This window comes from Schistocerca cancellata, chromosome 3, assembly GCF_023864275.1.
Source record: "Schistocerca cancellata isolate TAMUIC-IGC-003103 chromosome 3, iqSchCanc2.1, whole genome shotgun sequence".
In the NCBI taxonomy this organism is placed as follows: Eukaryota; Metazoa; Arthropoda; class Insecta; order Orthoptera; family Acrididae; genus Schistocerca; species Schistocerca cancellata.
In genome coordinates, this window is record NC_064628.1 from 288,835,561 (window position 1) to 288,860,755 (window position 25,195).

A 25,195-nucleotide genomic window follows, 5' to 3' on the forward strand; every position below is an offset into this window, starting at 1 on the left:
GCCTAATGGCCGGCCGGGGTGGCCGAGCGGTTCTAGGTGCTACAGTCTGGAACCGCGCGACCACTATGGTCGCAGGTTCGAATCCTGCCTCAGGCATGGATGTTTGTGATGTCCTTTAGTTAGGTTTAAGTAGTTCTAAGTTCTAGGGGACTGATGACCTCAGAAGTTAAGTCCCATAGTGCTCAGAGCCATTTGAACCATTTTGAACCACAGCGTAATGGAACGACGACTTACATCAGGCGAGTGGTGTGCTAGTGTCAGTCCTAGTCGAGGGAATGGGAAATTTTATCAAAATTCAATGAAGGCGTGGTTGGGCGATGAAATCTGGGGCCACTGGCAGATGTGGTACCTTGCCAGCGGGCCAGGCAAGGTAAACATGGCACTCATGGGCACGGAGCTGCGACAGCAGTTTGCACGCACGATTTGTTTTGAGTGGAGCAACAATGAGGCAGGAGACTGCAGTGTTGCTTTAAGTTATTGGTTGGTTGGTTGAATTGTTTGGGGGAGGAGACCAGACAACAAGGTCATCGCTCTCATCGGATTAGGGATGGACGGGGAAGGAAGTCGGCCATGGCCTTTCAAAGGAAACATCCCAGCATTTGCCTGGAGCGATATAGGGAAATCACGGAAAACCTAAATCAGGATGGCCAAACGCGGGATTGAACCACTGTCCTTCCGAATGCGAGACCAATGTGCTAGCCACTGCGCCACCTCACTCGGTTTTAAGTTATTGCAATGTATTAGGTGGGGCACTAGGCCAGAGCCAGGAGTGGCGATTTGTAAATGGCTGATGTGTAGAAATTTATCCCTGCCATAGTTTCTGTCTCTCTCTGACACTATGTCAGAAGCGAGGAAGAAACCAATATAAATAGATGGGCAATTTTAGATTGACAGTGTGTGCAAGGTCAGTCGAACATTGGGAAGGTCCTGTGCTTGTCTATGCTTATAGCGGCCAGTCTGGCAGCAACGTTATAAGTATTCGGAATAAACTTGTACTTTGTTTCTATGTACTTGTTCGGGCTAAATTCCGCCTCTGAGGACACAACACTTGGGTGTGACGGAATGGCAGCCTGGAACTTGGAGAGTGCACGGTCTGCCTGAAAGAGGGCAATGACAGCAGTCTGCAGCGGGTCCAGGATGGGCTCGATTCCAATCCAGTCTGGCGGGCTGAGGGCCATGGGTGACCAGTACATCCACTTTCGTCCCATGGTTGGACAGAGCAGGCCAAACGGGGCAGAGGGCAGTGAGGACCAGGGACTGTAGCAGTCTCCAGAATCGTGGGCAGCAGCACAGTACAAGTCGCAATGCATTGGTGGGTGGCGACTGGGAGAGCGGCGGCCGACTTCCATTGGTGGGCAGCCTTGATGACGACAGCAGTGGCAACAGCATACCAGGAGTCTGCTGAGCCAGCTGGACTTGCAGGACATCAGCAGGCGGCATGCTGACAGTACGCCTCACCATCGAGTACTGTAAATTAGCTAACGCAATGTCACTGAATACTACTGTATCACACTGCACTGCCCATCGACGCTCTTGAACTTTCTCGGCCTCCTGACGAAATATGGTGCGGCGGGTCCCGGCTTCAGCTCTGCCATATGGAGTCCCGGGTTCGACACACCGACCCCGCAACACGAGAAACGAAACACACTTCAAAACATTAGTTCAAAACAACTCGTCCCGATGATAATGTATACAGTGTTCTGTTGATTATCGATAGTCACTCCCCAGCCCCACCCAGTATTATGGATGTGAGCAAAAACAGCAGAATATGAGCATCATACTTACAATACAATACACATGAGAAGGTGGTAATCAGGAACATAATTTCCTTGATACGGCCCCATGGTAGAAATTACAATATTGGGATTTACAAATAAATGCACTTTATCAGCAGACTGCCATACCCACGTATAAAGTTGTATAAACGAAAAATATTATCATGCAGTACTTGTATTTCGCCAAGCAAGAATACGGATTGTCACGCCATATTTTCCCGAGATCGAATTTCAGTGCAAGGCCTCTTGGAATGCTACTGAACGTCTCAGTTTCCGTAGTGTAACATGGGTGTCGTATTTCTGACATTTTGGTGTTCTGTGTATGTAATGCCCTTAAATACTACAGACTAGTGTGTGTTTAAGTGCAGGACGTCTTTGGCTGTACATCGTTGCACTGGAATTTGTTGCAGTTGAAACGTGTTGCTCCAGGCTTGTCACATTGGTGACATACACTATTATTTATGTTGCATATGTATGAAGCTGTTTCTGAGCCTTTTTTATGATGTCACTGATCATAATGCAACATGCTGGGAATACGTTTTTCAACGTACAAATGGTGTTATTTACAATTTGTTCTTCTAAGACGAATACAGGCATGCATCAATGCAAGAGGACGTGCTACTGCGTATTAGAGATACCAGTGTGTACAGCAATCTGGACCACCACCTCTGAAGGTATCGCTACATGGTGGTACAACATGCAGTGTGTGGTTTTCATGAGCAATAAAAAGAGCAAAATTATGTTTATGTTGATCTCTTTTCCAATTTTCTGTACAGATTCCGGAACTCACGATGATGCAAAACTTTTTTTGATGTGTGTATATTAAACTCATAATGACTGTCATCACGTGTTTAGCGCATGCTTTCGGAGTTAATTGTTTTATATTTTTTATAAAACTCCACGTCTCTATGACTCCAACTTACAGGTATATTGATTGAACCTTGCTAAATCCAGTTTCAGCACGTTCATTTCCGTGTCTGCACAACATTTCTCCATAGTCACTTCACTATTGTAACAATTAAGTTCAAAATGTGATTGTGTCCAATTGAGAAACGTGTGATATTGCGCATGACCTAACATAATTTCATCGCTCGAACTGAAGAGGCGTTTACCGGTCAAACGATGTGGGCGCTATACACGTATTTTCCTGTACGAGATTTACCATTTTTATACTGGTTTCTTTCGCTCCTTCTTATAATTAAAAAAGGAGAATATACTTACCCATTCGTTCGATGTGGACGTACACACGTTCTCTCCTTTTCATAATTTATCCTTTTTATACTGTGTTTTTGCTCCTTATTTATAATTACAAAGGGGAACATACTACCTGTCACACTGACTATTAAATTTGTACACAGTGCACTACTGTTAACTAAATTATCACGCGGCGCCGTCTATACTCAGTTGTCAATTCTATGTGTTGAGCTACACATACTAATTTAGTTTCGATTTTGTGGATTATGTGGGAATATAGTTTTTTTATACATTGGAGAGAGATAGTAATTTTTTCCCGACTTGTTCATTGTTACCACAGTCTAAAGCCGGGTTCACACAGGCAACAAAAGTATCGCCACTGCTAATGGCGAACTGGAGTTGCTTTGTAGTTGCATGTGTGAACTCTTAGTTTTCGGTGGCGCATTTAAGAAGCGCAACTTTTGTCACGCCACAAAAAGTTGAACTTGGTTCTACTTTGTTGCGCCATTTTGCTTTCTCCACAATCGAATAACGTCATTCGATTGCTACCTCGCGGTTGGATTCAAACCTTTCTAGTGCGTATTCGTTCGCAAGATAGTGCTTTTGTTTGTGCGTTTGTTATTAATATGTCGAAAAAGTGGTCAACAGCGACAATTATGAGATTCTTGGAGGTGTATCAAGAACGAGAATGCCTTTGGAACCACAAAAGCGAATCATACAAAGACAGAAAGTTGAGAGATACTGCATTAATTGAAATAGTAAACAGTATGCGTGAATATGTAACTGGAATTGATGTAGCTACAACAAAATGAAAAATTCGAAATGCTTACAAGAATGAACATAAAAAAGGACTGAAATCACTCAAAGAGTGGTGCGTCTACAGACGGTATTTATAAACCCAGCCTTGCTTGGTTCGAAGCTGCAGACCGGTTCTTAAAACATGTAGTCGCGACAAGAGAGACGAGAAACACTTTGGTAAGTAATATTTTACATTTATTATGTTTCCAAAACATCTTATTTAGTAATATGTACAGCCGTTTAATCAGTTGAGACAGTTGACGCCATTTTGCAAACTGCGCAACTACGAACATGGAACAGTCGTGACACTCACTGCTGCAAAAGTTGTTACCGTTTGACAGATGGAGCGACACTAGCGCTCCAAGCGCAGATTAAGGTGAACATCAGACGCCTCGTAAGCATAATGTTTGTTTTGCATCCATTTCCTACGTTATTTACGAAATATTTGAGTTATTTTCTTGTCTCCGAGGGTTTGTGTAGTACCAGAAGGCATATATGTTTCTAAAAATGATTCTAAAATACGCGCAAGTATGGACAAAAACCATGAATCGAGTGGCAAGCTACAACACATTCGTGAAGCACACGTGTGACGTTGGATAAAATTGCAGCTTACCTCGTTGATATCAAAAGAATATAAACACACAGATTCACTCGTAAGAAGCACAGACATGTACCTCTACATGCAAAAGCGATCTACAGCTCATTTACCGTTCTGTAGGCCCACTGTGTTTGTCATTGTCGCCTGTTGCCACAAGTACGACCATCATCTTTATATTATTCTAAGTGGGACAAGCAACTGCCAAATAGTGGGTGAAATATGTTGAAAAATTATGATGAGCTGATTACATTACATTTCACGCAAAACCAAATATTTGAATAATTTTCAACAATCTGACAGTGAACAAGGTGCTAACAAAATAACGCCATCACACGAAGGAAGCAAGGAAAAGTGACTAATAACAGAAGTGAATGAAATACATACCAAACATTACGCTTTTGTAAGGCACGAATAACTGCACTTAATCTAACCACTTCATCGTGAAAGCAGGTCTTTATTGGCGATTCACACGAATCTGGCACTGATACATGGAGAGGTGACTGGCTGCTTCTGTGTCATAGGACTATTTTACAGCTTTAAATGGATTGTCGAATGTTTGTGGCAGTTTCCTCTTCATCGTCTGTTGAGGTGGCTTATTTGGGATGTCAAACAGTGTGGGTACTGCATTCCACACGAGTTTATTATTGTCTGCGTTCATGAACTGGGTTTTTTTCGAAATGTAGTGAACGAAACCTAATATTATTATACAGGTAAATTGGGTCTTTTTTCATAAGGTCTTCTCGTCGGCTATTAACTAGCTATTTTCTGCTCCTAAAATGAAACATTAATCATTAATACACATGTAGTTTGCAAGTGAATCCTGACGATACAGTTTAGTAACATGATGGTATATACCTCTCAGGATCCTTAGGAAACCTAAAAAAAGACAGCTGTGGTGTCTTCTTCCTGTTGTTGCTGCAATTTATTGCGCTACAAACCCTCCCGCTTGCAAAAACCATCGTAGAAATCAAAATAAACAACCAATATTCGCTTTCACGATAACGCCGAACTCACAGTTTAAGTTACTGGCCGCGCGGGCGCGGTAGGCAAAAAATCGAGGCGTAGTGTCGCGACTGTTATGTTAGACTGTGTTATTACTTCGCGTCCGTTAGGGTAGATACGAGTGGTACATCTTCGTGTTGATGACAACTCAAAGACGTTAATGTAGGATAAGACGATTGAATGAGACTATAAGTGTTTTGAGGTTGTTGGTAGGGTGGTGGTTGTGTTATGACATACTTTGCAATAAACATGACGTCTAGTTGTCGTGTTATTTTGCGATTCACGTCGCTCTCACTTTTCCGATAGTTATCTTTGTAAATAATTAGTGATAATGATGTCCGGCGAAGTTGACCCCACCTGTAATCCCGTTCACTTTGTGACACAGGCAGGTTTCATTCGCATGTTTCGGAAATAGTGAAGTTTGTTTTATGTTTGTGTTAGTGTTGGCCTACATAAACAAATTGATCTATATTAACAGGATGCTTGCAAGCCAGGGCCTGCGTACAGAGGTGAGCAAAGCGAAGCTCATACGATTTTTCAAGAGCCTGTTACAGCTGTGACGGAGCAAGATTGCAGTGGATTTGATATAGTTAAAGCAACACAGGTACACATGTAAAATCGGCCACACTAGTCAGAACTAAAGTACATTATATACGTTTCTAGTTATCACTTAGAGACTCACTTTTGCAGTACGGGTCGTTGGCGCGCTGCCATGAGCTTATTGAAGCCGGCTATGATGTTAATCAGCCTGACAGTGAAACTGTCACATTACTCCACTGGGCGGCCATCAACAACCGAAGAGATATCATACGGTATTACATAAGCAAAGGGGCTGTTGTTGATGCAATTGGAGGTGAACTTGCTGCGACTCCTCTACACTGGGCCACAAGGTACATGTTCAGACAGATAACTGTATGCATCTTAAACGTGGCACAAAATTTGATTGGAAGCGACTGACATATATAACTGAATGTTACAAATACAATTTTCTGTATTTGGTATCTCCCTACCAGATCATTACCTTCTGACACCCAGCACATCCGTCTTGGGAGGCGTAGACTAACAAATGTCAAAACACTGTGTCATTTAAAAATGATACATCATGAGGAGAATGTTGTGTCAAGTGCTGCCGTCTCAAGTTACTGCATAATGGGAAAGAAACTATGCTACTCTTATGACTGAGATCTGGGACTCTGCTTAGGTATTAGAACGCAGACACATCACACCTGTTTGACTTTGGATCTCACTTTGATGCATGTGAAAGTGGGATTTGTTGCATTATGGTCTATTCGTAGTAGTTTATAATTTCCATTAGGAGTACTGAATGGCATTGATATGTCCCATGGTACAATTACATGAGTATGGAGTATCAAATAATAGAAAATATTAAAAGAAGATAATTATGCACACATCAAGGGGCAGTTATCTCCTCTTTCTCACATTTTTCTGGAATATGTTGCAGGCTGCGATCCAACTCCAATTAGGTACATGTTCCATAATAATTCAAAATATAAGCATAAAAGTATGAAGTCACATGGGACAGAGGTTAACACATTGAGCTCCCACTCAGGAGTGATATTAAAGTGCTCATCTTGACATCAATATTTAGAGATTTTATGGCTTCCCAAAACTTAATTGGAAAATGTCAGGGTGGAAGCTGAACGAAATCTACCTGTATTTGTATGCTAGAAATAAAAATTTTAATGGGGCACAGGTGGCATGAAAGGAAAATGGCATTTATGAATACATGGTTGAAATTGTTCTTTAATGGCCTCAAGACAAAAAATAGATTCTCTTACCTAAAGTCCTGTACTGTATAATTACCATTAGGATTCTTTCTCATAATGAAAAACATCAGCATACTGACCAAATTCTCTATCCTTTATGTTGCCTATACATACTTAAATTAGACTGACCACATCTGGAATTTATTTGAAAGACACATTATAATCAGGTCAACCCAGCCAGAGAAGATCCTCTTGAAGAGTGAACAAGAACTCTCCAGTCTCATTAAGGCCATGGCCCAAGATTGCTGGTTGTCTGTTTTGATCAGATTTATGGCTATGTCAGAGATTTTTGAGTTGCCACTCTGTTGAAAAAAAAAAAAAAATGACTCCACAAATTCAGGGAACAGCTATGTAAAGTTTACCCCAACATTGTAGTCTAAAATAAAATAGATCATTGTATTATGTCAAGTGAATTAAAGGCTTGTTCTTATATATTGTGGTGTCTCATCTGATTATTTTTCCCAGTGTGTTGCTTTTTTTTCTCTTTTTTCATCATGTTTTAATTCTTAGGGCTTTCAATTAGCAGGCTGACATCCTCCTTGTCAGCCAAGATAAATTCCAAAAACTCAATCATGCAAAACCCGATTATTGTTTGTTTTGATATGACATCCTAGAAATTGTGGATCAAGGCCATGCGGTAAATGCAGTATTTGTCAACTAGGCATTTTGAACAGCATTTACTCAGTAGCATACCTGAACTTATTGAAGAAAATGTGATTGTTCTGGTTGTCCAGTGAAATTTGTGAATCGGTTGAGGATTTGATGGTACGGAGGATATATACAGGGTGATCAAAATGTCAGTATAAATTTGAAAACTTAATAAACCACAGAATAATGTAGATAGAGAGGTAAAAATTGACACACATGCTTGGAATGACATGGGGTTTTATTAGAACCAAAAAAAAAAAAAAAAACAAAGTTCACAAAATGTCCAACAGATGGCGCGTGAAAGATCTCTTGGTGCGCATTGTTTGGTGATGGTCATGTGCTCAGCTGCCACTTTCGTCATGCTTGGCCTCCCAGAGTCCCAGACCTCAGTCCGTGCAATTATTGGCTTTGGGATTACCTGAAGTCACAAGTGTATCATGTTCGATCGACATCTGTAGGGATGCTGAAAGACAACATCCGATGCCAATGCCTCACCATAACTCCGGACATGCTTTACAGTGCTGTTCAAAACATTATTCCTCAACTACAGCTATTGTTGAGGAATGATGGTGGACATATTGAGCATTTCCTGTAAAGAACATCACCTTTGCTTTGTCTTACTTTGTTATGCTAATTATTGCTATTCTGATCAGATGAAGCTCCATCTGTCGGACATTTTTTGAACTTTTGTATTTTTTTGGTTCTAATAAAACCCCATGTCATTCCAAGCATGTGTGTCAATTTGTATCTCTCTATCTACATTATTCTGTGATTTATTCAGTTTTCAAGTTTATACTGACTTTTTGATCACCCATTTTTGGAATGATCATGTAGGCTCAGTTGTTGGTAAAGCAAACGGCAGACTTCAATTTGTTGGTAGGACACTGGGTCAGTCAGTCATTGAAGAACATTGCTTGCAAAACACTCGTGGGATGCGTTGTAGAGTATATCTCAAGTTTGTGGAAACTATTCCGCATATGACTGTCAAGATGTATTGAATATATGCAAAATGTACAAGTGGTCACAGGTTTGTTTGACCAATGAGAGAGCATCAGGGAGGTGCTCAAAAATTTAAACTGTCAGACATTTGGCAATAGATGCCAAATATCCCACAAAAAACCTACTTCCCTCTTTTCGAGAACCAGGTTTGAATGAGGAATTTAGAAAATCATACAACCTGTGCATTTTGTTCTTACAGGGATTCCGAAGAATGATTTGACGAACACTACACAGGCCATTTGTGAAGATCCCCATGTAACCTGATCTGTAATTTATTTAGCACGTTTGGCATACCATCACACTATATTCCGTGCCTCGGATAGAACCCCCAACTAGTTTTCATGACTTGTGGGGGACAGTTTATTATGGATGAGGTGTGCTTCTCAACAGTTTTATCTCTCAAGGAGTATTGCACATTACATTACTGCCATCTTTGTGGTGGCAAGATGCTACCAGGCAGACGATTCTCATTCAGTTTCTCATAAGAGTATAAGAACAAATAATAATTTGCTATTAGTTAGCATCACCGTAGAGAAGACTGCACTGATCTACATAAACTTTTTCTCTTCGTCTCCCCAATGAAAATGTATCGATAGTGTAAGAAGTATTTTAATTTAACAACGAAGAAACATTACATAAATTTTGCAGAACATTCTGTTATCTTATTTAATGATCACACATATTGTTAAGAAGGGGGACAGTTTGACATAATCGTAAATTCTGATTCGTTCACACTTTGTGGAAGAATCCTGGGTGAACAGTGGAAAGTAGTTTACCCAGGACACACAGTTACAACATTATAAATTGATTTTTCCTTTGCTAGGAGTCAGGATTAGTTAAGAGTGGATGCTACGTGGAAGGGTGACTAACATTTGAGAGCAAAGTTTCTTTTGTGGGAGGGGAAAGCTAATTTAATGCAAGGTGCACTGCAGTGTCTCAAGAAAAACAAAAGCAATGCACCATGCATAAAAAATAAAAATTCCTGTGCCAAAGCAAAAGCAGTTCGGAGAATTGTTATGCATTAAATGAATTAACTCTGTGAGGTAAATAATATTCAGATTGCTGATGACAGTAACTGCAAGATAGATCGTCGATTCAAGTCATTGTCCAACAAATTTAATAACTTTTTCGTAACAGTAGCAGAAAAACATGAGACAAAAAAATGAGCTATCGAAAGCAGATCCACTAGAGTTATTTAGGCGGATTTCGTATACTCTGCCAGCAAACATAAGTTTTTCCTGTTCACCTGTTAAAGTGATAACAAAAATTATTGTTACTGAAAAGCAGTAACTCTTCTGGCTATTGTTCTGTTTCAGCCAAAACACCAGAATTTTAATATCACTTGATAGAACTCCCCTTGTGTTACCTTTTGCAGCGAGTCAAGTATACAAGACAATAGAGAGAGAGAGAGAGAGAGAGAGAGAGAGAGAGAGAGAGAGAGAGAGAGAGAGAAAATAAATGACTCTTCCTCTTACCTGTATTCTCAAAAATTTTGAAAAGGTAGCTTTGAACAAATTTTGAACCACTAGTCTGACTGTAACCTTTAACATATATTCAGTTTAGCATTCATAAAAGGTTCTCTGCAAAGAAAGCAATATACAGTGCTGTGAACTCAGTTAAAAAAAAAAAAGTCTTGGCATTATCCATGATTTCGCCAAGGCCTTTGACTATGTAAATCAAAATCATAAGGGAACTAAAATGGGCATTAAAGACAGCCCCCTTGGATTGATGGAGTTATATTTTAACAATAGAAATTAGAGGGTCAAATGAACATATGATACCACAAGACTATAACTAAATGAAAAATGGGAGAACATTAAATGTTGTGTCCATTGAGGTACATTACATCACTCGGTTCTGGCCTTGACATAAATAAGTAATTCTCTAAAGATATTGGAAGGATCATCAGAATCTGTGATGTCTGCTGATGATAAAGGGTGCAAACATGTCCATACTAGGAGAATAATGGGAGACACTCGAAAATTGGTTCACAGCAAACAGTTTAATTCTCAATCTTACGAAAACTCGTGCTACGCCTTTCCAATCAAAGGAAAATAACTATATAGGTACCAGCAATTCTTGATGAAACATAAGTAATTGAAGGAGTGAAGGTAACAGATTAATGAATAGTAGAGGCAGGAGTTGTGATTGGTGGAGTAGGTGAGGGGAAAAATGTTAAAATTGGCATGCCACAGTCCAGCTGCCCACCAGAATGAATGAAAGGTCATTGTCAAACTGTGCTGAAGGCCACCCAATGGCAGAACATGCTGCTGAAAACAACATGCTTGATTTTAATGACTTTCTCAACATGTGCCATCACCCCATGCCTCTCCCCTACAAAGCCAGAAGAAAGGTTGAGAAAGGGCAGTTGCTGATTAGGAGGGACAAGCATCATGTCGAAGATAGGGATAGGTATCTGACTTCTTTCAGGAGGCATTGCCTGTTCATATTTTTAATATAATATATTAATATATATCCTATACACCAGTGAAAGTTGGGAAGTAGTCAAGAAGATAACATCACAATTGCAGAGCTTTGTAAATAGGTGTCCCCAGTTTATGGCGGCCAGAAAAAATAAGTAATGTGGAGCTTTGGAGGAAAACAAATCAGTTAATACAAAAGAGAAAGTGGAGATGGCTGGGGCTTACATTGAGAAAGCCAGACAGAACAATTGAGAAGAAGGCATTGGAATGGAATCCCCAGGGAACAAGGGAAAGAGGCAGGCATGCAGCTACATAGAAGAGGACAGTGGAAGGGAAAATGAGGAGAGTTGGAAAGGCCTAGGCAGATTCGAGGGAAATGACCGAAGACAGAGGGTAGGCAAGTTCACCTGGATGCCCTATGCTACCGTAAGGGCCCAAGGAATTAATAAGTCATAGGAATCTGGCACCTGTAAGACCACTCTGTCCACAGGCAGGGGGGATATGCACAGTCGGTGGGTGATTTTTTGAGGGGAGGGAGGGGGGGTGACGACAGAGGAAGGGGATTGTGTAGGGAAAATTGTGTGGGTACAGATTGAGTGGCAGGGTGAATGTGGGTGTGGGTCAGAGTCCAGGAGGATTATGAGATTGAAGGATGTGTTGCAAGGTCAACTCCCGTCTGTGTATCGCATAGAGGTTGTTGTTAGAGAGAGTGGGAATGGGGTTGGGGGGGGGGGGGGAGGATTCTGATGGCACATGTTGTGGAAAAGTCATTGCATGACAGAGGGTACTACAAACATAACCTTGCTCTATTCCATTCACATATAGAATGAGAAAAATGACTGGTCATACGAGTCATGTGTGCTCTTACCTATCTTATCTTATTCTCATGGTCCCTTTCTAAAATACATGATAGAGGCAACACAGCTGCTGCACAGTTTTCAAGTACTATTTCTCTGCATCCAACCAACCAGGTTTCTTGAGAACATCACCTGATGATTCACCATTTTAAATTTCCTTAGCACTTTTGTGTGGTGTATATTGACCTGTTTAAGATCCTATCAGTGCCTTCTAATTTCTGTTGAGGTGTATGTTAAGTCTATATCATAATGACTCTAATTTGCGTTCCATTTTATTGATTTCATGTGTCTGTCCCATTTTGTATCGGTTCACAATATTATTCCCAGGTACTTAAACAAAATGACGAGCTACAAAAGATCTTGCAACTGAATGCTATCAGATTCTTTCTGCTTGTTATAGGTGTTATCTTGTGTTTATCCACATTTAAATAATGCTGTTATTCTTTACACAGCCTCTTTAGATTAGCAGCTGCCTTAGGGAATCAAAAACTCATGAAATGACTCTCTAACAACTGCATTCTGCTCACTTTAGCAGAAAGAAAAGGGGAGAAATAAAGAAAACCCTGACCACTTAGACAATTTTCATTTTCTAGTGAAGTGTAAATGGGTTCAGAATATTTGCAGAGAAATTGGACTTAAACCGCAGGACAAATCCATGAATCTTCTGGCACCCCTTGTGCTCAACCATAATGGCCTCCATAGAAAGAATGACACACAGTGGAGAAGCGGATGCTGTAGTGGCTACCTTTATTAATGACATATACTACTATCTGTAATTCTAGTGAGCATGAATTTTAACAATACTGAACAGAGAACTCACTACTGCAGGCACGCTTTGCTTCCCTTGTCATTGTGTTGTGGGAAATTCAGGATATGTATTGCAGTTGCTACTTCACACACTGGATATACCTGTCATACTCAGTCATAGTTGAAGGTTTTCAAATAGGTTCTTATGAAACGCAAATGAATTTTTAGGGAAGGTGAAACTATAATAGGTTTACTTTGTAGAGTGTTATGAATTTCTCTGTGAAGCAATTGAATTTGTATTTTAAGATTTGGAAAGCAATATGCAAGGTGTGATTGGAAAGTTTTAAGAAGGGATCTGCTACTGCTTACTGGTTTGGCAGTCAAGTACACGGAAGGTGGAGAGTGAGTCATTGCCTTGTCCTTGAATGCCCTCTGACAGGAAACTGTGTTTCCTTTATTCAGTTTATTGTGGCAGCTGGTTGAATTCGGGTCTGTTTGGGCTTGTTGCCAGAGTCTGCGTGAAAATGGACATAAAAACAGAGCAATGAGTTTGTGTGAAATTTTGTTTTAAAACCATGAAATCAGCTTCTGACACATACAAACTATTAAAAACAGCTTTCTGAGATAATTGTATGAGCCAGTCAAATGTTTTTGCCTGGTTCAACAGATTTAAAAATGGCCGCGAATCAATTGAAGATGAACCACAGTCTGGCTGTCCCTCCACCTCAAAAACAAATGAAAACGTTGTGAAAGTTTGTGCCTTAATGTGCCCTGATTGTAGACTTACAATTACGGAGATGGCTGATGAACTTAAGTCACTATGCAGTTTAGTCAGTTTTAACTGAAGATCTGAACGTGTGCTGAGTATCCTCAAAATTCATTCCAAAAGTGTTGTCAGATTACCAGAGACAATACCAACTTGAAGTGTGCCAAGAACAGATTAATTGGACTAAAAATGTCCCACATTTGTTAAATAGGGTAATTGCAGGTGACAAATCATGGGTATATGGATATGATCCTGAAACCAAAGTGCAGTCTTTGCAGTGGAAGACTCCAAGTTCACCATGACCAAAAAAAGCACGGCAAAGTCGGTCGAAGGTGAAGACGATGTTGGTGATTTTTTTCGATTCTACCTGTACTGTGCATCATGAATTTACCCCTGGAGGACAAACAGTTAACCAGGAATACTACAAATGTGTCCTAGAGAGCTTGCGCGAAAAGGTGCGAAAGAAAAGGCGAACATTTTGGAAAGACAGGAGTTGGGTGTTACACCATGACAATGCTCCGGCTCATCGTGCCTTCTCCATCGTTGAATTTTTGACCAAATTCAAAATTCCTGTGCTTCCACAACCGCCATATTCCCCTGATTTGTCCCCTGCGGACTTCTACCTGTTTCCTAAACTGAAATTTTCACTGAAAGGGAAGCGATGTGACTCAATTGAAGACATCCAGGCAAATATGGGGAGTGTCCTTAACACACCTCAGGAAAAAAAATTCCAGGAATGTTTCCAAAAGTGGAAACACCGCTGGAGTTTGTGTGTTCAGTCAGAAGGGGACTATTTTGAAGGAGATGCATCACAGTACCATGTAAATACCACCATTGTACAATTACAAGCCCATTCTTAAAACTTTCCAATCACACCTCATATGTTCACCTAGATTCAATAAAAACATGTCAAAAATTCTGCATTATCATCATCATCATCAGGAAATGGATTTGTATAAACTTGTAATATCTCTCAATGAAAATTAAGTGCAGTTCCTGCAGAACATATAGATCCAAGGTCTGTTGCTATACGTAGAATAGTATGAGTATGTGGAAATTTTTGAAATGTGAGATTAAGAATGTATTGTGTGTAGAATATGGCTATTCTGCTCCCTGCTATCCCATGCTCCTGCCCAAGTGAGTCCTAAAGTATTTTGAACAAATTGTACATCTATACTTTCCTGTGTCAGGAGTGCTGAAATATCTTCCTGTGACATAGTTGTGAATGTGTTTTGGAATATTTACCTTTCTTTCCCAAACAGTTGTGTAAATATGAACATCCCCTCCCCCCTCCCCTCCAATCATTATGAAACTGGATGAGTTTGTTAACTTTATTGTGACAACAGTTGTAGATGGGGTTGTGCAACCAGTGTTAGTATTGTGTGCATTTTATCTCAATTGAGCTATCATCTTGTAATATGTTTTGTTTTGCAGTTCTGCTCTTTATGCAGTTCTGTCTCAGTTACTGTTATTAACACTTAAAAAACTGTCAGGAAAAAAATTATATGTATTTTTTTGTTTTAATTTTTTAAAATAACTGTTACAATGGGAAGTCCAGGGTGGAATAACAACAATATGGAAAGGTAGACAGATTGCTACTCACTGCATTGAGGAGGCACTAAGATGCAGACAGGCACATTGAAAAAGAACGCTAGAAATATCACATTCAAATAAGTGGAGTCAACTTACAGTGCGCTGTAGGGTCAAGAGTCAGTGGCCATGTGTGCGGGAGTTTTGTTTCTGTGACTGTTTGTGTGTTTTTTTATATCTGAAGAAGGACCTTGTCCAAAAGCTAGAAGTATTTCTAGCATTCTTTTCCTTTGGGCCTATCTGATTCAACACCTCGTCTATGTGGTGAGTCACAATTGTTGTTGTTTACAAAAAGTGTGTTTCATTGAACTGTATTTCAGTATGTTTATGTCAGGCAGGGCCACCTCGGTACAGTGACATTGCTTATGCAGTACGGAGCAGACCCCTCATTACGTGATGGAGAAGGATGTTCCTGTATTCATCTGGCAGCTCAGTTTGGTCACACAGCAATTGTTGCATATTTTATAGCAAAAGGTGTCAACATGAATATGCAAGACCGTAATGGAATGACTCCCCTTATGTGGAGTGCATACAAAGTTACAAGGTGAGTGACTTTGTGTGTGTGTGTGTGTGTGTGTGTGTGTGTGTGTGTGTGTGTGTGTGTGTGTGTGTGTGTGCGTGTGTGTGTGTGTTCTTGTTATGTAAAAACAGAACCCTTACAGGACCACTTCGTTGTCCATTTGTCTTTCTGACTGTTAAAAATCTTTTTCCTCAGGAATGGATAGATGTTCCAAGTTGAAATTTAGGTTGATTTAGAATCATGAATTTTGGTAAAAAGCAAGGATTAGCAATGTAACTAAAGGAAAAAATCAGAGGTATATTGATAATTTTTACTTATGGGCCGTCTGACAGCAACTGAATAAAACACAATTTTAGTGCCATACGCGTTTCTCCTTTATTTTCTGCGAGGCATCATCAGTGGCAGGTTGCGTGGACAATTTCTTACATATTACGCTCCTGTTGCATTTTTGGTGTTGTTCTTCTTCTTATGAACGCCAATTTGCGGTTTTTTTTCCACATTCCACAGCACTATGCACTGAACGCTTGTTTTAATGCAATGTTTTGGTTTCTGTTGCCAACTGTCAAATCAGTCTCATTTACTTCCTTTAGATTGCATTTCCTGTCTTAGTTTTGGTTCTCACATGTCTTTCTAATTTATTACAATCAATTTTGTTTTATTTGTGTTTATCCTTAACTTATGGTTGGTCACTGCAGAAGTCAAAATAGTTAATGTATAATCTGTGTCCATTACTGACTCTGCTAATATGTAAATATCATAGGCAAATCTAATGCACTGTGTTGGCTTGCCACTAATGTTTATCACTTTTTTATGTCTTCGCTGTTTCTGTCATTCTTCCTATAAGCAAAATAAATAAATAAATAAATTGCTCAGTCTTCCAAACTAGTTTTTCTGAGGTACTAGTTAAGACTGTACAATTTACTTTTCAACATGTGTGAAGGATGAGTAACCCTCAAGTACTTTATAAAGAATAAAATACAGAAATTGGTGAGTTTGACTGATAATAAAGATGATCTGACCATAATTACTTACTGTTTCCTCATCATTAATTGCTACATTTCAGAGCAAGATCAGTAAAATTTTTAATTGTACAATTAAGAAAGTGACATATTATGTTCTTAAAATGATATTGAGGGGGAGGGAGGGGGGTGGTATGAGAAGTTTGTAAGTTGAGCCATCATGCTCATCTTGTTCGTTGTGAGTGTGTATACCACTGAATGCCTCTAATACATGAGTGATTCTTTGCTCATTCCATTGCTTAACATAATATCCTTTGCATCTCTTTGTATAGCACAGTCTCTACACCTGTTTGCTATGTCATAGATTGACATTGCATTGCAGTTGATTATTTGAAATATAGTTAGATCAATAAATTGTGGCCCCACTTTGTGAACCCATACAGTTTTCCACCAGCGACTGTTGTTGAATATGCTGTGTGGTAATCATAACTGAGTGCCTTTATGTCCCTATCATATAAGTCTTGCGCCATTTGCTTGTGTATGCAGCATAGTGAGCACAGGCATTATTTTAAGCCCTTTCTTGGAGGTTCACTTTTGAAAACTATAAAAATTACAAGGAGACATATTGACTGGCCAGTATTTGCCCTTAGGAGATAAAATTCTAAGAAAAAAAGGCTATTGTAGCTTTCAGGTCTGTTAGTTCCTTCCTCAGGGAGGGAAGAGGAACATGTTTGAGAAAGCTAGATAGGACGGGCAAGTCTCTCATACCCCAGATCAAGAATGAGACGCATGATGCACAAACCGGGGCAGCAAAAGTGGGGCAGCTGATTTTGCGGAGAATTGTTCTGAATGTGGTGGCAGGCCCAGGGGCTGAAAGATGGAGCATTGTGAACAGAGACAGCAGCTGTTGGAGGCAGTAGTTCCCAAAGGTAATTTATAGCCCAAGGAAAGAGTGAGTTAACATCTGAGGATTGATCATTTTGGAATGGAAAAGGAGACTGGTGGAAAGATAGATTGCAAGCAGAGATGAACTTTTAAGCTGGGGCTTGTAGGAGCAATACCAAAGTTTAAACAGAACTGAAGGAAAATTGCATGATACTGTTGGTTGCAGAATGAGTGGAGCTATTGAGGTGTAGCATTAGGGAGCATGATGAGGTGATGAAATAAGGAGAGTTGCTTTAGAGTGCAGAAAGTTGCACTATAAACAGAAAAGTAACACAAGCTGATGAGTTTCTGTATATTGGCAGACTAGCTGCTAGGATAACAATAGAGTGTAAAATAATAGTCACTATATGCAGTTTAACAATCCCCAAGAATGAAATGCGACTATAAGGAGTAGGGAAAATGTCAATAAATTGAGAAAACCAATACCTAAACAAGAGAAAATTGTTCGACAGTGCCACAGTGGAAGTAGAAGTGTATTTTCAAACAGTAAAAATATGTGCTGAACAGTCAAAGTAGATTGCCAGACAATGTGGATAGACTGACAAACAGTGGAGATAGGTAACCAAACAATAAGAATAGATTACTTAGCATGGAAGAGAAATTGTCAAATGATGAAAGCTGGGGGCTAAGCGACCTGTCACATTTTTCTAACTTAACCCAGATAAGGAAATAACTCCCTAAAACTGGTATACTTTTTTGTACTTTTGTATGTGTATTATTGGCAATTTCCTCCTGAAAGCAAGTATAATGCTCAGTTAATGAATGAAGTTTTCTGATATGTGTGGTGACGTAAAGAAAACTGTTACAATCATTCAGCATTAGTTTCCTTCCTGAAGTGCTTCACGCTTAAGGAAAGAATAAAGACATTATTGGTTTATTGATTTCAAATTCAGAAAAACACTGTTTACTGTGGTACTGCTAGGAAGTAGGATTAATTCTTCTATTTCACATTTACCAGTGTATAAAAAAGATTTTTCTGTGAAATACAAGCAGATTTGCCAAGAAAGATCTCAACCAAAGCCAGAGAAAAGGTTCTGAAACACCGAAAGATAGATAAAAAAAAATTGAGAATATGGTGGTTATCGGACTGTGAATCTATGTAAAATAAATGAGATCAAAATAGAAGATATACTTTAAAGTTTCCAACTGGTTGATAGTTTCATTTTTCTGGTGAGTATTTCAGCAACTGCCCAAGTCATCTTCATCCAATGCAGTGAACAATTCTTTTATATGTGCTGAACTTTCTATTCCATTAGAATGTGTTTGTGTGTGTGGCTGTAGTTGTGAATTCACAGAGTGTGGGATTTTATATTTTTACATTTTAATGTTTATTTTTTATGTGTCTCAGTATTAGGTATGTACTGAAGGGTTCTGCTAAATTAGTATAAGACCATGAAGAAAGGAGGGGTATGTGACTGAAAACCCTGAGTAAGACAGTTTGGTTTAGATTTTCTGAGATTATTGTTAATGTGTGTGCTTTTGACATTTAATTGACAGTTAACCAAAAGTAATAAATTTTCATGTTTATATGTTGAAGCTTAGATCCAACTCGCCTGCTGTTGACCTTTGGAGCATGTACATCAATTCAGGACAAGCTACATGGTAATACTGCACTCCATTGGGCTATTCTGGCCCAAAATCATACTGCAATTAGTACACTTATTTTGCATGGTGCCAGTCTGGATATTACTAACATGCAGGTATGTGAGATGTGATCCCTTTAATTGCAGGAAATGAATAGTATGAAACAACTGTGTAGTTGATTAGCTTATTACGATCATTGTATTTTGACGGGGCAGTGTTACCTCATTTTGTTTTGAGTACATTGTGAAAAATCCAACTCTCCTGTCTATATAATAACACAGTGTCTAAGAAATTGACAAATTATTATTATTATTATTATTATTATTATTATTATTATTATTATTATTACTGTTACTTTTTCAGGGAGATTCTCCATACACAATGTTAGCAATGTTTCAAAATGCACCTTGGGTAGGGAAGAAAGTTAGAGAAAAAATTCAAGAAGTATCGGTGACAAACAGGAGAAATCCTTGCTATAGATTTACCCGAGACAAGGTATGAGTTATTTTGAAGTTGCAGACTGGTTAGATGCAGCTCTTCTTGTTAGTGTATAGTGTACAAAACGTTTTGTCTTTAAGTAATTACTGCATCCTACATTCATTTCAAACTACTTCCTGTATTCAAGCCTTGGCCTGCCTCTGCAATATTCCTTGATGGCTCAGGATGTATCCCATCAACATGCCCATTCTTTTATAAAAGTTGTGCCATGAAGCATAAATAAAAAAATGCTTATAAAAATAAATTATAGGCTTGTAGACTACCTGTGCATAATTTCCAGTGTAGCTGTTTGACATTAATGGTAATTATCATATGATACTTGCTTCATACAATAATTACCATTAATGTCAAACAGTGTTTGCATACTGTATGATATATTATATATAATCTAAGTGAATATGTTACTACATGTGTATGTGTTTGCATTTCTCTAGCGGCTTCGTTTCTGGTGCATGGTCTCAACACCGTTTCTTGTTTTCTACCTGATTGGCATAATCTTGCAGTCAGATCAGAACTACCTAGTCAAACTTGGTCTTTTACTTGCTTGCTACATCATACTGCATTTTGGTGGCCAAGTTATTTTTGACGACCGCCTCATGAACCTGCTACCAATGTCCATATATTTAGCAACAAAGGTGGGTATCTCTTTCAGTATTATTTCTTGTAGGAATAAAATTATTCAGATCTGTCCTGCTGGATTTTGAATGAAAACTTGAAGACATGATGTTTCTGATTTACATCAGACTGCAGATACGAGGGTAATCTAGGAAGCTTGCCATTTTGCTTCAATGAATTCCAGGTATATATTTTATTGAAATTAAACAACGGAAAATCCAGGATGGAATGTAACAATATTATGAGAAGGGAAGTTACTACTTACCATATAGGGAGATGCTGAGTCACAGATAAGCACAACATAAAGACTCTCACAATTAAAGTTTTTCGGCCATTAAGGTCTTCAAGAAAACACACACACACACACACACACACACACACACACACACAGGACTACAGTCTCAGGCAACTAATCATTTGTCATATCTGTCTGTGAGCTTTAGGATCAGTCCATGTACTCCATAGCAGAATAAACATAGTTAAATTTAGAAACGTACCTGAACATTTTGGTATGATCATATTTTGGACACAGTATGCTGTGATGTGCTAAGGCTTGCCACTCAGAGTTAAGCATATATGATTTACACTGATCAGCCAGAACATGATGATCACCTACCTGCTAGGCAGTATCTCCACCTTTGGCATCGATAACAGTGGTGACCTGTTGTGACATGGAAGCAATGAGGCCTTGGTAGATAGCTGGAGGGAGTTGCACCACATCTGCATACACAAGTCGCCTAATTCCCGTAAATTCTGGGGAGGGGGTGTGTGTGGGGGGGGAGGGGGGTGATGAGCTCTGACATCATGTTCAATCACATCCCAGGTGTGTTCAAGGAGGGCAAGCACATCAATTGGAACTCGCCACTGTGTTCCTCAAACTGCTCCATCACACTCCTGGTCTTGTGACATGGCGTATTATCATGTTGAAAAAACCCACTGATTGTCATGAAGGGGTGTATGTGGTTTGCAACCAGTGTAGGATACTCCTTGGCCAGAAAGGTGCTTTGCATGAGATCCACTGGGCCCATGAATGCCCATGTGAATATTCCCCAGAGCATAATGGAGCTGCTGTCAGCTTGTCTCCATCCCACAGCATGGTTGTCAAGGAGCTATTCCCCTGGAAGAGGCCAGAGTTGTGCAAACTCATTGGCATGATGAAGGAAGTCTCGGGATTCACCAGACCCTGCAACACTTCAGCTCTCCACCACTGCGCCAACATCCAGTGCCAATGGTCACATGTTCATTTCTGATGTAGTTGCCAGTGTCATAGTGTTAACTTTGGCACATGCATGGTTTGTTGGCTGCAGAGGCCCATTTTTAGGTGTGTTTGGTGCACTGAGTGTTCACACTTGTACTCAGCCTAGCATTAAAATCTGATGTTATTTCTGCCACAGTTTGCTGCCTGTCCCATTTTACCAGTCTGTCCAGCCTACAGTACCCAACATCTGTAATGAGGGGCTGGCCGCCCAATCCCACGACGTCTGGATGTAGTTTCACCTTGGTTTTGCCATTTGTTGAAGACAGTCACCACAGCATTTCTCAAACACCCGACATGTTGTGCAGTTTTTGAAATGCTCATGTTGAGCCTCCAGGCCATCACAATCTGCCCACGGTCAAACTCGGATAGATTGCACATTTTTTTTCCCATTCTAAGTATGGACAGCACACTCACTGATACTGCGTGCACCGTGTATGTGGATGACTAGCAATCATTCCTCGCCAGGAGACTCTGCTACTGCCAGGATGAGTTTATATCGATAGTAGGTTCATGGTCATAATATTCTGACTGCTCAGAGTATTCAGCAATAGTTGTATCACTGGAATGAACTAACCTCAGAAAAGGGGAAAATTACATCTGGGCCCCCCACAAGGCAGAGTAGTTTCTCGCTCTCGTTTCTTACCTACATAAATTTTCTTCCAGTGACTTTAAACAATGGTTCAACAACTGTAATATTTTCAATGCCCACTACATTTGTTCACATAAGAAGCTAGGTAGCAGGCCAGTGCGCAATAACAAGAAACAGTTTACCATGTGATGCTTTAGCAAGCACTGCCATTCTGCTGCATCTGCCTGTAGTGTGTGCTTCAGGATGTATGTAGAACATTTAGCGTTGGTCTCCATATTAGTTTAGGTATGGTGAGGGCCTTTAGCTACTGTAGTGTTCATTGTGGTGGAATAAGCAAACATGACAAGTTTTATGCCAAGAAGTGGGTGTGCAGCGTACTTTGTGCACGTGTAAAGAATATCCGTCTTTATGTTACCAGGATAAACATGTAAGAGAAAAATCATAGTTTAATCTTAGTTTAATTGAACAATGATAAACTTTCAAAATATGCATTAAAACTCTGTGTAATTAAACAGTAATGAAATAAACTTTCATTATATCACTGGCCACTTATGCAATTAGTCATTATCTCATAGACAACTGCCTAATTGTGGGGTTGTGGTGCTAGCTTGTAATGTGGGTCATTTTCTTGCACGGATCATAAATTTTTTTCTGATCTAGTTTGCTGCATGTTTTACATTGTTCCTGCTCACTTGGATATATGACAACACAATCTATCATTGTGTTACCTGAAGCAGTAACGAAGGAATTAGTATGGGCTCACCAACAGTGGAATGGTGCAAAATGATTTAATTTGTGTTTGGTACACTTTATACATAGGTGCACCCATTCAAAGGTTAAGTAATGTAATGGTAGTTCATTGTTAATGAAATGCACAGATTTAAGTTTCTAAGAGCTCTTTCACTTTTGTTAATGTATATACTGATCTGTTCCACATCCCTGTGGGTTACCCTTCTCAATAGAACCCACAGACCACAATAAATGAATGAATCGAAAATAAAATCAAAACAGAGCACCATCACAGGGAGGTTTAGTCATAGACATCAGCTGTGATACTCATGTTTTGCCTGTGGGGACTTTTTAAAGGCTTTTTTGTAGGCTGTAAAACTCAACTCCAAACCTTGCACATGAATAAAAAAATCAATAAAGGATGTCTTCATGACTGTCTAAATTCGTGTCAAATAACTAGCGACCTGAAAATGTAGTATATCTTTTGTGTCGAAAGTTATATCTGTTGTTCGTGAAATTCACATCTAATTTTTTTAAAATGATTATATGTACAAATTTAAAAGGTTGTGCTATTTTCCTGAAATCAAAGCCTTAGTGCTTTGAAATTGACTGTAAAAAAGACGTGGCAATTTGGGAGCTTTTTGACTGTAATGTCCACTTTTGCGAAAACCTCAACAATACTTTTCTGAAATTACCTTTGCTTGTTTCCTCATTTTGATTCTACACAGCTTTCAACAAATTATTGTTGAGAAGCTGCTCAATTTTCATGCCTCTGATATCTCAAAATTATGTTTTTTGAAAACTAATCCATTAATTACAAAATCTGCAGAATATTGATTTGACCTGTAATGGGCATTCATAGCCTTTTGGCTCACACTTGACAGTTGTACAGATGGAACCAGACAGGTACTTAATGTACAAGTAGAACTGAAAATAACTATATTCACACATAAGGGGAAGACTCAAATATTTTAAGAGGTCTTGTTTTCTGGTTACGCTACAGTGCAGAGTGCAGACACCGTAAAGTGGCATTCGACCATGACCGTAAACAAATTAGAATTTAGACCTCCACAGGAGGAGGAGCAATGTGGGGAAACAACCCATTGGCAGGGCAGCCAGCCTATACCAGTGTTCTGCATTTCTGCGCGAGCAGAATTCGAATTGAGGGTTGAAACTGAACTCTGTGATGGTGATGGACCGGAATTAGTTTCTTCACTCATTTCCAAATAAGAAAAGAAAAAAGCAACCGAACACAATGCAAAGCCTCCAGTAACAGCTACTGCACAGTTGCTTCCTTTTGTTGGCAGTGTCAAAAATAAGGCAGTTCAGGCCTGATCTTTACTGGTGTTTGACACAACCACAGTTCAAAACACCCAACACCTAAAATGGCCATGCTGAAGTGTCCACATTATAACAGCTTTTGAAGTTCAGATCACAGACAAATGTATGTTTCTTTGTTTTATGATGCAAGGTCCCACGATTGAGTCCAAGGTTGCATTACGTGGCATGTATCTTATGCAGATCATCCAACCACTCACATCTGGCATGACACCAGAGCATCAAGTGCATTGACATATTGTTGTTATCATGCTATTTTTTTATTTTACAGACGCTTTCTTACACATATTACCTTCAAAAATTTGTCTTCACTAGATGATTTGCAATACCAGTAACAAAACAGTACATTTCAGTATTTGTATGCAGAAAATAAAGCTGTTGCAAACTGCCTTTGAGAAGATAGTTCACCTGGATTCAGTTTGCTGTGAAGTAATGTTTATTAGGTAATTTCATGTTTTGCATTTTGGGGCAGAATTCACATTTATATTTGCATTTACTGTAAATTGCAAATTTTTTAGGGTTTTGCTATTAACCTAGCCATTCGTGGGAAGTTAAACTCATTTGTTTATTAACTTTAAACTGTATGCTTATTTTTGCATAAGTAGTTCACTCATCCATTCTGCGTCATGTATGGCCAACATGAAATATTTGAGAAAACTAGTATTGAAATCTCTATCAAGGTATTCTGACTTATATTTCCTGTGGTTCCTCCGTATCACCTTGAATGAGTACCATGATGATTTAAATTTCCTGTGATTCTTCTAAATCACCTTCAACAAGGTCATGTCCAATTCTATCACCCACCATCGCCATTTCAATAAGATTCTTCATATCACTTTGGCTATTTGTCAGCCAGCTGGTTTGAGGTGTTTCTCTCACTCTCCTCTTTATAGCCAAGGAAAGGGTCCCCCCTCCCACACACAGTTTAGTCATCAGACCTTAGAGTTATGTGACTGTACCATCTCCACCTGGATTA

The 25,195-nt window shown here is 39.4% G+C and overlaps 1 protein-coding gene across 1 annotated transcript in view; it reads left to right on the forward strand.

Moving 5' to 3' along the window:
• Positions 1 to 5,520: 5,520 nt before the first annotated feature.
• Positions 5,521 to 25,195, forward strand: part of LOC126174970 (palmitoyltransferase Hip14) — a 107,861-nt gene continuing 88,186 nt past the window's right edge. Inside the window, exons 1-7 of the mRNA XM_049921440.1 lie at positions 5,521 to 5,752; positions 5,846 to 5,971; positions 6,058 to 6,257; positions 15,519 to 15,728; positions 19,146 to 19,308; positions 19,556 to 19,687; positions 20,125 to 20,325. Of these exons, the coding sequence (XP_049777397.1) occupies positions 5,699 to 5,752; positions 5,846 to 5,971; positions 6,058 to 6,257; positions 15,519 to 15,728; positions 19,146 to 19,308; positions 19,556 to 19,687; positions 20,125 to 20,325 (1,086 nt within the window). The 5' untranslated portion in view covers positions 5,521 to 5,698. The remainder of the gene's footprint in view (positions 5,753 to 5,845; positions 5,972 to 6,057; positions 6,258 to 15,518; positions 15,729 to 19,145; positions 19,309 to 19,555; positions 19,688 to 20,124; positions 20,326 to 25,195) is intronic.